The sequence below is a fragment of the Macadamia integrifolia genome, chromosome 12 (genome assembly GCF_013358625.1).
Source record: "Macadamia integrifolia cultivar HAES 741 chromosome 12, SCU_Mint_v3, whole genome shotgun sequence".
Taxonomy (NCBI): domain Eukaryota; kingdom Viridiplantae; phylum Streptophyta; class Magnoliopsida; order Proteales; family Proteaceae; genus Macadamia; species Macadamia integrifolia.
In genome coordinates, this window is record NC_056568.1 from 13,935,217 (window position 1) to 13,952,265 (window position 17,049).

Genomic DNA, 17,049 nt, shown 5'->3' on the forward strand with positions numbered 1-17,049 from the left:
TCGAAAAAATTTGGGTAGAAAATTTAGCAAGTGCAATTTTTTAGTTCATATTTTTGAACTCATTTGAGACTGAAATTTCAACTGCAATTAATTAGGACCTTGGATTTGGCATTATAGCTTTGTAAACCTTTAATTTACATTTTAAGCATGGGACCATGGGAGTCTCTGCAAAAATGAATCTACAACTTTGTTGCTAGCTTCTTCTTATAGTTCTTCAGTGTTGATAGAAAGGCTTTGGGTTTTGCTTTGGTAATCCTAGAGATAGGTGTACCAATAAAAAATAGAAAAAACAAATACTTTTGCAGAGATCTTTTTCTGATAGGTACTTTTGCAGTTGTATGTTGAAGGTTTGTGTACAAAGTGCCATGATTTTCTACAATTATACAACATTTCACAGTAGGTTAATTAGAAACCAAAACAAGAAGAATTTACAGGAAAGACCACAATATATGGAAACTAGAACAACTTTTGTTTCTGGAACATACTGAGTAAGGTACTTCTTGGTATCATATAGTCTCCTTTCATTGAATTTTATTGACTTATGATTGCTGATTTTGTTGTTGGGGCTTATCTTGAGATAGTTTTGTGCTACCTGAAGAAATTGTTTTATGATGAAGTAAATATCCTCATAGTGATAGGTAACCTGATGAACTGAGAGTCGTTTATGCATTTTCATAATAGATCACACCCTTACATTTGAGCTTCAATAGCACTTATTCTGTGGCCTAGTCTGGCCTCTACATGAACGAGACAGATCCTCGGATCCTTGAAATGTCTAAACTCTTTTAATAGAAAATTGTACTGAAGTCTATAAGAGTGAAAAAATCCTTTTTTTTTAAATAGTAATTGCCCAATACAGGTATTAGCAGTTGTACATCCCCAGGGGGGTGGGGAGCACTTTATATGTAAAATTTCAAGGGATCTTGGCGGGATGAATTGAAACTCACCTGCAGAAGTTCATTAAGGCATTAAGATTTAGAGGAGTCCTACAAAAGTGGTTCTGATGTGCAGGTGTACCCCAGAGTTTGTGCTGCTCCAGTATCTATCAATTGTGAGAAGATATCACCTAGTACCCCTACTATTTTACAACTGCAAGATGATGGACCTGACCACTGTCTTTCAAGGATTCACAACAGTTTTTATCCCCTCACATGGCTTTCAGCCCTAGCGTCAAGCTCATGGCCAAAGTGGTCTCCTCCATCACAATGTCATTATATTATTTCGATCAAAGTTGAATGAATATGCCATATGAGTGATACACATGATCAGTCCTCTATTCCACTTATCAGATGAGCAATCTCGATTGATGATTTCGTTATCCCACCATTTGGATGAAAAATGCACCCATTATGAGAAATGATATTCCCTGTTTAGACATACTTTTGCCTTCCGTATGACGAAGTACTGCTCAATTCTGCAAAGCTTGCACCAACTATTTGGGGCGCTACGTAGATCCTGTTCTGCTGCAAATTCTAAAATGTGTAGTCATTTTTGCAGTTGCTTATAAAATCCTTTTCTTTTATTTTATTTTATTTTTTATTTTTTATTATTATTATTTTTAACTTCCTTGTCCTTTTCAGCCTTCAATGTTGACCATCGCCATAGTTTCATGGTGTTATCTTTTAGGAATAAGTCACTTCCCGAGTCTCAAGGCAGCACTTGCCTTCCTAATCAAGGCATCTGGTTGCTTAAAAGAAAAAATTAAAAGTAGGACATTCCTATTGGGGTGTGAAGTAAAGATAAAGTAGAAGACATACAAGAAGAGTATATTATGCTCCTCCAAGTTGTCAGTCCCTGATCTTGGCTCTCCCCTTACTAAAATGAAACTCCAAACTTGGGCCCTGACATGTTATGAATTTCTACCCTCCTAAACTTCTAAAATCTCTTTTGTCACCTCCCTCCCTCCACCCCCCCCCCCCTTTTTTTTTTTTTTGACCTCTCAACCTACATTTGAATATTTTCTTGTTCCTGGAAAATTTGGCCAACACATCATTTATGGCCTTCTCCTTGTCTTCTCAAATTTGGAGTATGTAATGCTGCTATCGTTGATCATCAATGTACATGAATGAATCATGTCGTTAAGGTTTATCTCATCTTTGTTGCTTCTTGATGCTGCCCCAAATTTCTAGAAGCATCCATTCCTATTTCTTCCTTATTTGGCCGCAATCTATCCCCAAACATTCTCATCTCATTTCAGCTCATCTTATATGCATGTGATTTTTCCTTGCTTCCTCATCAGTTTTTCTAATAAAGTATGAATTCCTTATTTTCCATTTCATAAAATTTCTCCTTGAGTTTATTAGCTGCATGCTCATCCATCCTTCCAGAATTATACTAGCAATATTCTCGTCAATATCTCCCTTGTGTGGATGATGAACACATGATTGTAATATTGCTGTGTCATAAATAACATCTAGGTCAGTAATGTCTTCTGATCATGTACTTTTAAAACATCAACCACTATATGCATATTAAAAAATAAATATAAATAAAAATGGAAAGGATTAAAAGAAAAAATAAAATGAACAAGTGAAAGATTGATGATCTGCTTCTGCCATTGGAAAAGTTTAAATTTGGATATATGTTTTGGTTTTCTGTAACAAATTGTAATCATCAGTGTTCTATGTGATTTAGCACTCTAAATTGCCAAATCCTACTGAGCTTTAAGGATCTGGGTATGTGATTGTAAAAATTGCTTGTGTAAAATTTCTCGTTCTCTTATGTTCTTTGCTAATCCGAGAAGTTTGCTATGCTGCATCCAAACTCTTATGGAGAAGCCTCATCTCTGACTTATCAAGCCTTGGTGGCCATCATTTCCAATATTTTTATTACCTTACATGCTTGCATGCATCATAGGGAAATAGAGAGATTTGCATTGTTAATATATTTGTTGGTGCAGGGAGGAAGCTGAGCGTCTAGCTGCAAAGTTCAAGAAGGTAGCTGTAGCAGACGTAATTGAGAGCATGGAGGTCTCTGTTATGCCATTTGCTGTTCAAGAGGGCCAAATCTCCCCTATTTATAAGCTGAAGTTGAAGCTATACCCACCTCTAATTTATCCTCCTTATATGGATATTACATTAAAAGACTGCCGTAAAACCATAAAAAATAGGTTTCTACGGGAATTGGAGGATGCCATTCAAAATCATTTGGACATGCTATCTAAGATTAGTGGCATAAAAAACATTTTGCAGACTGCACAATCCACTTCTGCAAAGGAAGCAGGTGAGGATGATCTGGGCAGTAAATCTCAAGAAGTTGAAGAGAACAATGTTGGCGGTGGTGATGCGGATGATGATGAAGATGATGATGATGGTAGTTCTGAGGATCTAGGCATTGATGCACAGAAAAGAAAACAGCAAGCTACAGATGAGGTGGATTACGATGATGATATGGAAAATGATAACACACGTATGGATGAACATGATGAAGGGGATCCATCCACTGGCTTTGAGAGTGAAATCGATGAGGTTGAAGCTGAAGAAGGGAATACTACAATTGGTGAAATTGAGGTATTTGATGCTGATGATGAAACCCCATCAAAGGCTGGATCCGTCTCCAAGTCAAAATCAAGTGCGAAAAAGGAAAAATCAGCAATTAAAGAAAAGGATGACAGTTCAAAACAAAGAAAGAGAGACACTGACAGAGCATTCCACGTGGAAGCTAACGGATTGGATGTTGAGATCCATTTTAGATTTACCAACGAACCTCATATTTTATTGGCCCAGGTACTTTTCCAACTTGTCACTCAAATAATAATGTATGGTTAACGTTTAACTCGGATTAGATTTTCTTTCTTCATCACATTCAAATGCTAAATTCAGTTCACAAACCCAGCGTTGGTTCCTTTTGTCTTTGGAAGCTAAATGCATTGTTTTTTTATTGCTGGATCTCCCTGGTTTCTGTCGCTGGTTAACATTGCATTGGCGAGAGCTAGAGCAGGTCTTCAGCACCCTTGGTCGATTCTAGTAAGCTCAGCCCCATTCCCAAATTGCTTGATGAAGAAGAAATAAGAACTTGAAGGGGAGGCTGGCGGTAGCAGTGTGAGGGCTCCTTCAAATGGACTTCACAACCTCCAAACTCCTTCCATTAGGCCTTCTAGTTGATGAGAGAACTTCATTAGATTTTGTGTGTGTGTTCTTACATGGTATAGCCTCTACTGGAACCCTCTACCTTTTTAGGGTTCCAAAGAGAGGTACAATGGATGTAAAAGATTGGTCGACTCTCAAACACGCTCTGATACCAAGTTGGAAGTAGTGTACGGAGAGGAGAAAATAAGAAGTGAGGAGAAGAAGAGAGAAAAGTATGCAACTGAATTAGGGAGAGAAATGATTCCTCTCCCTTATATTTGCTCTCCCTTATATTAGGAATTAAATACACTTCCCTAGGGAAGTAAAAGGTAAAAAAGAAAAAGTACAATATAAGACAAGAAGATAATAAGCCAGTGTCCAAAGTACCCTTATTACATAAACTCCAACAGGTGTATCCTTGTTACATTGGCTTGTTTATTGAAAACAGCCTTTGTTTGTAAGCCTACGCCGTCTTTTATAAGTAGAAGGCCGGCCTGTGAAAGGAATCAAGATTTTGTTGGAGTAATAAGACTGTTCCAATGAAGGTACTTGTAGAGAAAGAATCGCAATAAATGCAAAGAAGGGGCACCATTTTCTTATATGATGCAAGGACACCTTAGCAAAGCATGCTCCAACAGATACTTCAGAGGCTTAGTTTATTTTAAGATTAGTACTCCCCTGATTATTATTGATAATCGGTCCTAGATCATTGTGTACATTGCATATTGAAATATAACAATCCTAAGGTGAAATTTTTAAACTTCCTTTTCACATGGTTCGTGAATTGTTTTTCAATCTCATGTCACCTAACTACTGAGAAAGCCTTCAGATTTGGATCTATTAACTGGATCTATTAACTCAATATGATGTTCAATTTGATTTAATAGTGAGCAATGTATTTACTTCTTGGGGTGATGATTTTGCAGATTGCACAGAAGACTGCCAGGAATGTCTATATCAAGAAATCTGGGAAAATAGATCGGTGTTCAGTGATTAGCCAGAATGGAGATCCTGATACTCCGGCACTGCAGACTGCTGGGGTGGATTTCCATGCATTTTGGAATATGCAGGATGAACTTGATACCAGGAATTTAGTTTCCAACGACATACACGCTGTGCTGAAGACATATGGAGTAGAGGCTGCCAGGACAACCATCATAAACGAGGTGAAAGCTGTATTTGGGTCCTATGGTATATCTGTCAATATCCGGCACCTGATCCTCATTGCTGATTTCATGACCCATTCTGGTCGTTACCGCCCAATGAGCAGACATGGCATAGCCGATTCTGTATCTCCCCTCAGCAAGATGACATATGAGACAGCATCAAAGTTCATTGTTGAAGCTGCTTATCATGGGGAGACAGACAACTTGGAGGCTCCATCTGCAAGAATCTGCCTAGGGCTGCCCGTTAAGATGGGCACTGGCAGTTTTGACTTGATGCAAAAGCTCGAAGTGTAGGGATGACAGCAGTTCAGGTTTCTCTTCTCTCAGTTTCTGCAAACCGTCTCAAAACCATGTCCAACAACATCATGAACTTGTGGAAGCCATCTACCAAATTTTGACAATACAACCAGGGTCTGGAAGCCATTGGAGTTCCAATTTACCTCAATGAAGGCAGGTCTCTTGACCCATATTCCATTGATGGATGTATATAAATGTTTTCTTATTTATTTGTTGCTTTCTAATTATGAGAGCTTCTGCATAGTACATCAAGTTTTATGTCCAAAAGCGGGTTTCGGATTTAACGTTATGGTTTTTATTCAATTTATCCTGAGAAATGGAATTGAAACTCCTCTCTCTCTCTCTCTCTCTCTCTCTCTCTCTCTCTCTCTGCTTTATAGTTTGGCTTCCCAAGTTGGGTAATTTGCACTTTAGGTACCCCAAGATCATGGATATTGCATGTGCTAGCTTTGATTAGAAACATGGTATATGATACATTTGTCCCTATATGCATGCCACCATGATAGAAGGATCTGCTGCATATATAATCACTTGATCGGACATGTGAGATCTAACACCACCATTATCATTAAATGTTTTTAACTATCGTTGTCTAGTCACGTTCCATCCTCATAAATTCATAATCCCCAAGCTATATTCATCAATTTCAATGGTGACTTCTACCTCTATCATTAATGGAAGCAATTCGGGGAATTCGCCGTTGCTTCACAGGCCTCTGTGTTCGGCTACGACCATTCTTCCTCCCACTTTGGCCCATCCCTCCTCGCCCAACTACTAGAATAATAGAAACATAGATGGCCCAAGACCCTGTGATCGATTTGCCTCTTCTCTTCTCTCTCTCTCTCTCTCTCTCCACCCTTTGCTTGAAGAATTATGGAACATAGATTTAAAGAGCTAATTCCATTGATAAGCTTTACAAATAGTCTGCTATGTGGAGGGCTGACAATGTAAATCAAGTTTAAGAATTAATATAAACCTGTGGGTTGGTTCCCGTTAAGGATGTGAATTTGAAACCGAAACCGTTTATCGAAATCGAATCGGGTCATTAAATCGAAATCACAAAACCGTTTAGTAAATGGTTCGATTCTGGTTCAAGTTTAAGATCGATTAGTTAAATGGGTCGGGTCGGTGTTAACCGTTTAACCCGTTGGTTTCAAATCGAGTTGACATTATGAAAATTGAACCGTTTAAACTGTCAAAATCGATCCAGTTAACCCGTATAACGAATAAATATTTGGTTGTTTTAACAAAATATAATGGTTCAATTTAGGGAAGAATTAAGGAACATAGAGGTTGTCCAACAGACTATTCAATAATTTACTCATATTATGTTTCTATGTAATTAAATCCTTGCTTGTTTAGTGCCTCATTTAATTTGATACAAGATTGAAAGCAAATTTTAGTAAGTATGTGAATAAACTAGCAAACCGATTACTAACCATTTAGAAACTGTATGGAATAAATCGCATCAAAACCTTTTAAAACTGTGAAATCGACACTGTTTAAAAACCGTGGAGCTGAAACCGTTTACTAAATGGTTGCTATTTCAGAAACTGAAACAACAATCATTTAGTAAATGGTTCAAGTTTGATTTCAACCAAATAAATGTGAATTGAATTGCACCGTATACACCGAAATTGAACTAATTAACACCCTTAGTTCCCACGTTATGTACTTGAAGAGTAACTTTAAGACAACATCATTCATCTAAGTTTTAAGAGTCTTTCTGGAGAGATCAATGGATATTTCGACATCTTCCAAGTAAAAAAACACATTACTAGTATCTGGTATTCAAATTAATATCTACACTTTTTTTTTCCCCGCTAATGATGGGTATCCAAGGGCCTTCGGCCTGACTAGTTTCATGGGTACATATTGAGCAGACAACCACATGGACCCGGTCATACCAGGGTTAAATAAGAACCATTTAATTTTCATCGAAAGCATTGAAGAGCACTAAACACCCTTGTGTGAGTGGCCCCAAGAAAATAATCGGAGTTGAACTCAAAACCACATGCTTCCTAAGGCAAAGGTCCCTCACCAACTCGGCTTTCTATTGATATTCAAATTAATATTTGTTCTACCACACTGCAACCACATGATATTCACACACAGTATTATAATTTATCAAGCCCAAAATCAACAAAAATAAACACGGATATACTGTGAAATAATCGGACCCTGCCACTTAATGATAAATTTAGCCACAGTAAACAGTCATTTAGTCATATCTTGTTGATGGGTTATAACCATCATCTTTTTCAAGTGATACTAGATCACTGGTCCTTAACATTTGTTCCAGTGACGAAGCATAGATCTTAGCTAGAAACTGAGGGAAAGTCCCAAAAAAGTAAGACATTGATTATAATTTAAACTAGGACAATATATTCAGACACTGCCTGAGCTGGCATTGGCCTCTTATAAATGCATACACAGTCACATATGCACTGCAACATGAACAAAATACATCTGCATCAGTCTCAATCTAACATTTAGAATTTTGCAGGCAAGCTGAGCTTGTCCAATTCTCTTAATTTTTACATGGCCAATAGGATATTTTTTAGCTGGAAAATAAAAAAATATTATATCACTAAAATAAAACAGAAACATATATATATATATATATAGAGGATGCATGCATATCTTCTGTTCTATAGTGGTAGCTTACAGCCAGGTAAGGTACGATCAATTTGTTTTGTGGTCTACGATCAGCTTTAGCCTTACAACAAGCTAACACAACTGAACTACCGAAAATAGCTTGATTTATATGAGCCGACTACTAAAACAGAAGGAGGTTACTGCAGCATCGTTGTTAATTGACTATTGACTCACCCCCACACCACAGGCTCGATAACTAGTGCGGGAATGTTGGCTAGTATAACAGCGCGGCGGTGGTGGTGTATATGAAAAAAAAAGTCATAGCCGTTGAGAAAGGAGGAAAGGGATTTGATACAATGATCCATTAAAATTGATTTAACAAGAATTACCCTTCGACAACATTCTAGAAAAAAACATTTTGCAAGGGTAGGAACGTCATAGTGAAATAAACTAGTATACCCTTATTTTAATACTTGGTTCTAGAATCTTAACATATTTTTGGGTATGACCCATTAGAGGGTGAAACTGTTTCCCTGGTTCAAAATAAACACATGGTAGTGAATGATGAGAAAAATTTACTAACTACATCCATGGCAAAGGGTTCTCTCTTTCCCAATGATGATGTGACATCATGATTGGATTATAGGGAAATATCATTATCTAATCCAATCAAACGGTCAAAGGCAGATGAAGAGGATCTCTCTTAACCATGGATGAAGATAGACTAGGTCACATTGTCTTTTAAATTTCTTCTAGCCATATATTTGAAATTACACATTATTCATAGATGAGGAGGTGAAATACATTCACATTGTTGCAATCGCAAGTGAGCTAGTCTACTCACTATTCTAATAGACTAAAAAGGATGTACCTAATACACGAGATTAGCTCCCATATCCATTGTGTTGAGATGGAATACTAGATGAGGAACGAAAGACTTTGAAAGACTTCCTAGATAAGTGCTTTACTGTACTTTGCTCCAATCAAATTTTGTGAGTTGATTTATAGTGTCTAGGAGAACCCCTTCCTCCTTTTCCACCTTTTCTTCTCTAAATGGTGATCACCAAGTTATGTGGGTAGATTTGTGGTGTCTAGGAGAACCCCTCCCCACGCACTGCACTAGTCTTTTTTAATGGTGTCCACCATGCATGCATGTTCCCCACAACTTGCTCCACTATAGTGGGCAAGCATGTTGCATGTTGTTATCCATTCCATATATTAGTGGGATGGGAATTTTCAAATTTTTATTTATAAATGTAAGGCAAAAGTTCACTAGAATGGCCTATCTTAAAAGAACTTATGAATAGGGTTCACTTTTTTCTTCTTACACCACGTGGGCCAAAGATTTAGTTTATGGTATCGGTATGAGTATTGATCATTGACAATATCAATATTGATAGGGATACGTATCAATAATAATAATAATATTATTATTATTATTATTATTATTATTATTATTATTATTATTATTATTATATCAGTCACATGATTCGAAGTATTGGTATTGGATCAGGCAAATCATATTGATTTGATAAGTGTCTGATACTATATATTGTATCAATTGAATGAAACAGACCAAGGGTAAAAAAGTAAAAAATATTTTCTTAATATAAAGTAGGGGTATTTTTAGTTGAGGATGACCAATACCCATTCCAATATCATGCGCTAAACCCACGATTGATCAATCTATATCAACCTTTTTTTGTTGCTAACATGGAACCCCTATGCAACCACACCTAACCCATGTAACAAATCAGTCATGAGGAGACTCGAACTAGAGACATCTGTTAACATGCAACGCCTTTGGACCAGTGGAGCTACACCGGAGGTGTATATCAACTAAGTAATATACACCTTATGATTAGTCACATGTCAAAATTCAAACTTAAGTAATTAAATATAGTCATATATATCTATACATTATTGTATTTTTCATTTTTTTTATGCAATATTTTTTCAGTCATTCATGTTATCATATATATCTATGCAATATCTAGAATACGTATAACACATTTTGTTTGGATTGAAAAAAGACACTGACAAACCCTTTTTTCCTCACTAGTAGTGGTGAGGGAAACCCACCAATTTAGGATAATCAATTATAGGATAAAGGCAGCCATTTGAGGTATAGTTGGAAGCTTTTCTTTTTTCCATCTTGATGTGCTTCCCCTATTTTTCGCGACATGGATTGATGATTTTGGGTATATGGGGAATCCCTTCAGGGACCCATTTAAGATTTGGTGCCACAACGTACCTATGTCACTATGGTTGATTTGAAAATTTTTTTTTTTTTTAAAGCATTATTCTTATACCTAATCAATGTCAAATTAAGTTATAATCACATAACTATATAATGTAATGCACAACACAACATTTTTACAAAAATGAACACCTCAGACTTTGCCTTGTTGGAGGTAAATTAATTGAAGCACCATTGTTGGTTCACTTAGAGGCATGGTTTTAAAGCACATAATCCTTGACAAAAGTGATTAATGTCGTTTCCTAATTCGATTTGAAAAAACCCTAAAATTGTAAATTCAACGAATATTTCAATGATTCTAGTGTTTTATCCAGGAATATGCTTAACTGTTTCATCGTAAATCAAAATCATTGACTGTTCGATTTCAATCTGAATCAAACGATTTTTAATTCTATTCATCAATTCTTGAAACCCTACTCAATCGAGATCATTTTGAATGTGTTTCGAAGAATAATCCTTGCTTGCCACCGATTGATATATAAAAAAAGGTAAATCTCAGTCAAAATCCTTTCGCGTGCACATCTAATGATTGGAAAACACTTGATATGCATACTTGGGTGTTTAAGATCTGGTTCCAATTTATGGGTTTACGACTTTTTTGTTTTTTGTTTTTTTATTTTTTATGTGGTGGAGTATGGGCTTATGACTTCTTGCTTTTAAAATGATTTGAGGGCAGATAACTATCAAAACAACAAGAAGCACACCCCACCGGCCCACCCTGACGTCTATAGGCTTCTCGTGCGTACAACAATAAAGGTTTACCGTTTACGCCCGGGATGAGGCACGACAATAACTTACCCAAACACGCACTTCGAGGTAGTGCTAAGGCAATTCTCAGTCCAAGATTAGAATCATGTTTGGTAGGCCACACGAATACTAGAATTGGATTTTTTTTTTCTGGTAGGAGAATTGGATTTCATAAATGGGTTTTTTTCTTTTGGTCTTCTAAGAATCAGGATGATATATATTATTATAGATGGAAAACGTATTAAAGAAGTTCAGGCAATCCTAGACTGAAAAAATAAAATATACATGGTTACTTGATTCTTCACCTTTGGCATTATCATCAATAAAGTAATCAAGAAAATCCAAATGACTTAAAAACTACCTTCAACGTAACCATTAGTAAAACTAACAACCATTACAACTCAAAAAATAAGTATAAAAATCGATATCTTAGTTTTTCTTGAGCATCCTTGATCAAATCCAAAACCACATAACCTGGATGGTCTGCCCAATCCATCAACACTTGAGTTGCCGCACCTTTCTTTGACTAAATATTAGTCACCAAGACTTTTTTTATAGCGACCGGTTATCTTTCAAACAATTTTTTTTTCTTGTTAGTGAGGAACCCCTTGAACCTGTGTGCTCCACTCAATCCATCAACACCTAAGGGCCCGTTTGATAACATTTCAAGAAACGCGTTTCTGCCATTTCTGTTTCCAGAAACAGCAGAAACGGAGTAAAAAGCGTTTGATAAAACTGTTTTGTTTCACTTATTTTCAGAAATAGAAATATAAATTTTTACTTATTTATGGTTCAAGAAACAATTTAGGCGAGGCGAAACAAGTTTAACTTGTTTCGCCGTTTCTAGAAACAACTTGTGGCCATTCTTTCATTGGTTACTATCGACTTCTAAAAACATGACTTATCAAACAACTTCAATTCCGTTTATGTTTCTAGAAACGGAAATTTATGTTTCTGCCGTTTCTTGAAACAGAAACGAAAGAAACGTTATCAAACGGGCCCTAAATTATTGGTATCCAGATTTTCTCCAACTCTATTTTTCTCTAATTTCCTGATAACCCATCACATGCACGTAGTCCAACAACTGAGGGCCCGTTTGATAACGTTTCAAGAAACTCATTTCTATCATTTCTGTGTCTAGAAACCGCAGAAACGAAATAAAAAATGTTTGATAAAACTGCTTCATTTCACTTGTTTTTAGAAACAACTCATGATCATTCTTTCGCTAGTTACTATTAACTTCCAGAAACATGACTTATCAAACATATTCAATTTCGTTTCTGTTTCTAGAAATGAAAATTTATGTTTTTACCGTTTTTTGAAATAGAAACGACAAAAACATTATCAAACAGGCCCTGAATGCACGAAGCTTAATCATGTATGTGAGAGGTTGGAGGAAGTCGAAGGAAAAAAATAGTTAGATAAGATCCTATCCGAGTTACTGTACCTATTTTGACAAAGTATCCATAACCAAGTGGATTTCTTTGTAGCAATGGATTATCTTCCAAATAATTTTGCTTTTTTCTAAGGAAACCCTCAAACCTAAGCCGACAGTCACACCTAAAGTACATAACAGATCAGTCACAGGAATACTCGAACTAAAAAATACCGTAATCACACAACGTATTTGGTTATCTTCCAAACAACGGATGAAAGAAACCTATGAAAATAAAGCCATTGATGCAAAAAACAGTCCATGGAATAATCATGTAAGATGATTTTACCTTTGAAGATACCAATATTTAACTATATTTTAACAATAATACCCTTTGTCCTTTACCCGATCCAGTATCGGCAGGTATTGGAAGCTGAGAGTACTTGCCTGACCATTTACATTTGGCACATTTGGCATAGCTTCAATGATACAGGGTATTTATGGAATTTTAACAGGTTTTCTCGCACAAGAGAATGGGGATTGCATATAAAGTTAGTGGGACGTTGGAGTTTCGAAAATTCAAAAAAGGAGACGCGACATTGCGCACCACTATTTGGTGCGAAAGACTGCAGAAGGTTACAGGGAACTTTCTAGCGCACTGTCTCTTCTCAACACTCTCAGCGGTCGTGACTCGCGCCCACCTCCATCCCTTTCCACCTTACCCTAATATATTTCTATATATATGTCCTCTTATCCTTTTCCGTGCAAGATTCTGAGTCCTCTCTCGAATGATTTGGGATTGGAGGAGGCCCTAGTTTCATTCTTTTTTTTTTGTTTTCAGGAACCCTAGCTTTTTCCCAGGCATGCTCACATGTTAGTTTCGTAATCCAACGAAGATAACGTTAAAGGTAATCACTTACTTTACAGAGAATCGCATATACGATCTTTCGTTTATTGCGTTTCGGTATTATTGTTATCTTGTCTCTTGTTTATAAATGCATTCGTCTTGATGTTCATAATCGATTGTACTTTAGTACTTGTCTCTGCAAGTCCAGACCTTGTTCTGATCTTATATTTGGGAGAGTTGTTCTTGGTTGTTTGGATGACTATTGGGAGATTTCAGAGAGTAATTGGTTCTATGTCGACTTAGCAGTTGAAATTTTCATTAAAAAGGTGTCAAGGGTTTTATTCTTTGTTATATTTCCATTAAGTTTGTTTCTGTAATCTGGATTGCAAGTACTGATTCTCTCTTTGAAAATTTGAATCTTGTTGTTTGGTATCTGAGGGTGTCTACAGTATCAAGGGCTTGAAATTTCGTCAAGGAAATGGAAATGAATGGGAAAGACGACCTTAAGGCGCCTCTTCTTCAAGCTTCCGAAAGTGTTGCTGTTACAGTGTGTCAACCAACTCCGAATGCAATCAGGAAAACAAAGACAGTTGTGTTTAAAATTCGAGGCATAAAGTGTGCTTCTTGTGTGGTCTCCATAGAATCTGGGCTTAGAAAGCTTAATGGGATTGAAACTGTCATGGTCTCGCCTCTTCAGGGGCAGGCTATTATCAGATACAAACCAGAATTTGTCACTGTAAGTCAGCTTTTAGTTACTTGGCAAGCCTCCCTTATGCCCTGTCTTTCGTGACAATAGACATATTGATTATTGTGTAGACAATGTATTGACCCCCTCTTTATTTTCCTCTCATATGTTGTTTTAATAAAGTTCTTTACTCTGTTTTGGTAATTTTCAACAGTGTATACTACAATCCTCTTGAATTTTATACCTTAATGGACCAGTAAAATAATTTGAATGTATTTTGAATTGTTAATATCTGCCGTGATAATTTTGTAAATTTTATGTGTTGAACTGTAACAAAGTTGAATGATAGCCAAACTCCTTGCTGAAGGTAGAGAAGGCCAGTTTTAATGAGCATTGCACTTACTAGACTTCAAGACCAAGAAATGTGTTGACATTATTTTATCTAGAATGTGAACTGTTGGCTTGTTACAATTGATGATCTTTTAGAACTAACTTTTCAACTTTGATTCTTAAATTCGCTAGTTTAAACTTATCCAAAAGAGAAATCAGAACAAGATTTGTGTAAGACCTCAAGTAATTCGGATGAGGCTTACCAACTCACTCCACTTAGTTATCAAGAAATGTGTTGACATTCTCCCATCTGGACGGTGTACTGGTTGGATTTTTTATGATTTTGTGTTTTAACTTTTTAGCATTTATCCTGAATATTTGCTATTTGACCTTGCCTGAAACAGTCACAGAATTGGACTCATGTACCTAAACCAAAGTAGTTGGATAAGGTTGAGGAACTGTTACTTAAGCCAATAATTTTTCTCCTCTGGAATTTTAGGTGCATATATGCAATTATTGTGTGGATTTATCTTGGTGTATTCATAGAAACTTAAGAATGTGTTAAAAGTCTGTACATGCTGATTCCTTATAACATAACACTACTTTCAGATTTATTTATGGCCCTCTTTCGCAATCTATTACTCTTGCAATTTATTCTGTTTTTTAAAATACAATATATCATAGTAGGGGGGATTTTCTGAACTATTTCTGTTTCCATCCTTTTCCACTTTATTTTTATCTACTTCTGGGGATTAGAAACATTTACGTTGGTGCTCTACTTCAGGCAAAAGGTGTTAAAGAAATGATAGAAGGCATGGGCTATCAAGTTGATGATTTCCCTGAACAAGATTTAGCAGTATGCCGACTCCGACTCAAAGGAATGGCATGCACCAGCTGCTCTGAGTCTGTTGAGCGTGCCCTTCTCGCAGTTGATGGAGTGAAAACGGTTGCAGTGGGTTTAGCCCTTGAAGAAGCAAAGATTCACTTTGATCCAAACCTCACGGATTCTGATAACCTCATCCATGCCATTGAAGACGCTGGATTTGGAGCTGATCTTCTCAGTTCTGGAGATGATATGAACAAAGTGCATCTACATCTATACGGAGTCAGTTCTTCAGATGATGCTTCCATCATTCAATCCTCCCTTGAGGCAGTAGATGGTGTGAATCATGTGGAGATAGACCCAGTGGGTAGCAAGGTGACTATTAGCTATGACCCCAACCTCACCGGTCCAAGGTCTCTAATACATTGCATACAAGAAGCTGGCCATGGGCCCAACTTCTACAATGCAAGTTTATATACTCCCCCAAGACAAAGAGAAACAGAGCGTCAGTATGAAATTCTGGCATATAGAAACCTGTTCCTTTGGAGCTGTCTATTTTCATTTCCAGTATTTGTATTCTCCATGGTCCTTCCAATGATTCCTCCTTACGGTAACTGGTTGAATTACAAGCTCTACGACATGCTTACTGTTGGGATGCTTCTGAGATGGATTCTTTGCACGCCTGTACAATTCATTATAGGCCGAAGGTATTGCATCATACTTATCATTTTATTTAGTAATACCTGGTAAATTATTTTGTTTGCAACACGGTGTCAGCAACTTAATCATAATGTAGCTCTATCTATTATTGATTCAGGTTTTATCTGGGTTCCTACCACGCGTTGAAACGAGGTTCTGCCAATATGGATGTTCTTGTTGCATTGGGCACCAATGCAGCTTATTTCTATTCTGTATACATTGTAATAAAAGCGCTAACTTCGGATTCATTTCAAGGGCAGGATTTCTTCGAGACTAGTTCTATGTTGATATCTTTTATTCTCTTAGGAAAATATTTGGAGGTAGTGGCTAAGGGGAAGACATCAGATGCTTTGGCAAAACTGACAGACCTTGCCCCTGATACAGCCTATCTTTTAACTTTGGATGGGGATGGCAATGTAATATCAGAAATGGAAATAAGCACTCAACTGATACAAAGGAATGATGTGATCAAGATTTTCCCTGGGGCAACAGTTCCTGTTGATGGGGTTGTTATAAGGGGTCAGAGTCATGTGAATGAGAGTATGATCACTGGAGAAGCAAGACCCATCGCTAAGAGGGCAGGAGACAAGGTTTCATCATTTTTACTTTTTATATTGTTCCTCTTTTTCTTTGTTCTTTCCTTCTTTCAACCTTATAAACTTAATTGAAATTTATAAATGCTCAAATATGTCATGAACAGGTTATTGGTGGAACCATGAATGAGAATGGATGCATACTAGTTAAGGCTACTCATGTTGGGTCAGAGACTGCATTGTCCCAAATAGTCCAGCTAGTGGAAGTAGCTCAGCTTGCCAGGGCACCGGTTCAGAAACTGGCAGACCAAATTTCAAAGTTCTTTGTCCCTGCTGTAAGTTCTTTGTTTGTCTATATTTATTGTCACTTTCGATTCTTCTTGAAATACTTGCAATCTTGTTTGATCAATTTTGCAGGTCTTAGCAAGCGGATTGTGTTAGGTTTATCAGTTGTTTTAACATTAATTATTTTGCAGGAATTGTCTTATAATTAAAAGGAAATTGTTTGGGAATGAAAAAGCCAGAAAATATTCTACTGAAATGCAACACAATATTTTGTGAAAAAAGACCTTCACTTTTATATTTTTCGGAAGTCTGCAAGACACCTCCCCACCCCCCCCCC

General features: G+C 36.8%; 2 protein-coding genes across 6 annotated transcripts in view; both read left to right on the plus strand.

Annotated features, from left to right (window-relative positions):
- LOC122057181 (DNA-directed RNA polymerase I subunit 1) overlaps positions 1-5,862 on the plus strand; it is a 63,100-nt gene extending 57,238 nt beyond the window's left edge. The window contains exons 18-19 of the mRNA XM_042619191.1: positions 2,900-3,725; positions 4,994-5,862. Coding sequence (XP_042475125.1) covers positions 2,900-3,725; positions 4,994-5,527 — 1,360 coding nt within the window. The 3' untranslated portion in view covers positions 5,528-5,862. The remainder of the gene's footprint in view (positions 1-2,899; positions 3,726-4,993) is intronic.
- Positions 5,863-13,080: 7,218 nt separating this feature from the next.
- Positions 13,081-17,049, plus strand: part of LOC122058233 (copper-transporting ATPase HMA4-like) — a 6,914-nt gene continuing 2,945 nt past the window's right edge. The window contains exons 1-6 of one of the 5 annotated variants that reach the window (XM_042620824.1): positions 13,081-13,193; positions 13,352-13,418; positions 13,796-14,093; positions 15,157-15,902; positions 16,013-16,484; positions 16,595-16,762. In XM_042620824.1, coding sequence (XP_042476758.1) covers positions 13,836-14,093; positions 15,157-15,902; positions 16,013-16,484; positions 16,595-16,762 — 1,644 coding nt within the window. In that variant the 5' untranslated portion in view covers positions 13,081-13,193; positions 13,352-13,418; positions 13,796-13,835. Of the gene's footprint in view, positions 13,419-13,446; positions 13,684-13,795; positions 14,094-15,156; positions 15,903-16,012; positions 16,485-16,594; positions 16,763-17,049 lie in introns of those variants that run through there. The other 4 variants (XM_042620823.1, XM_042620821.1, XM_042620822.1 and 1 more) reach the window with 4 other exon arrangements.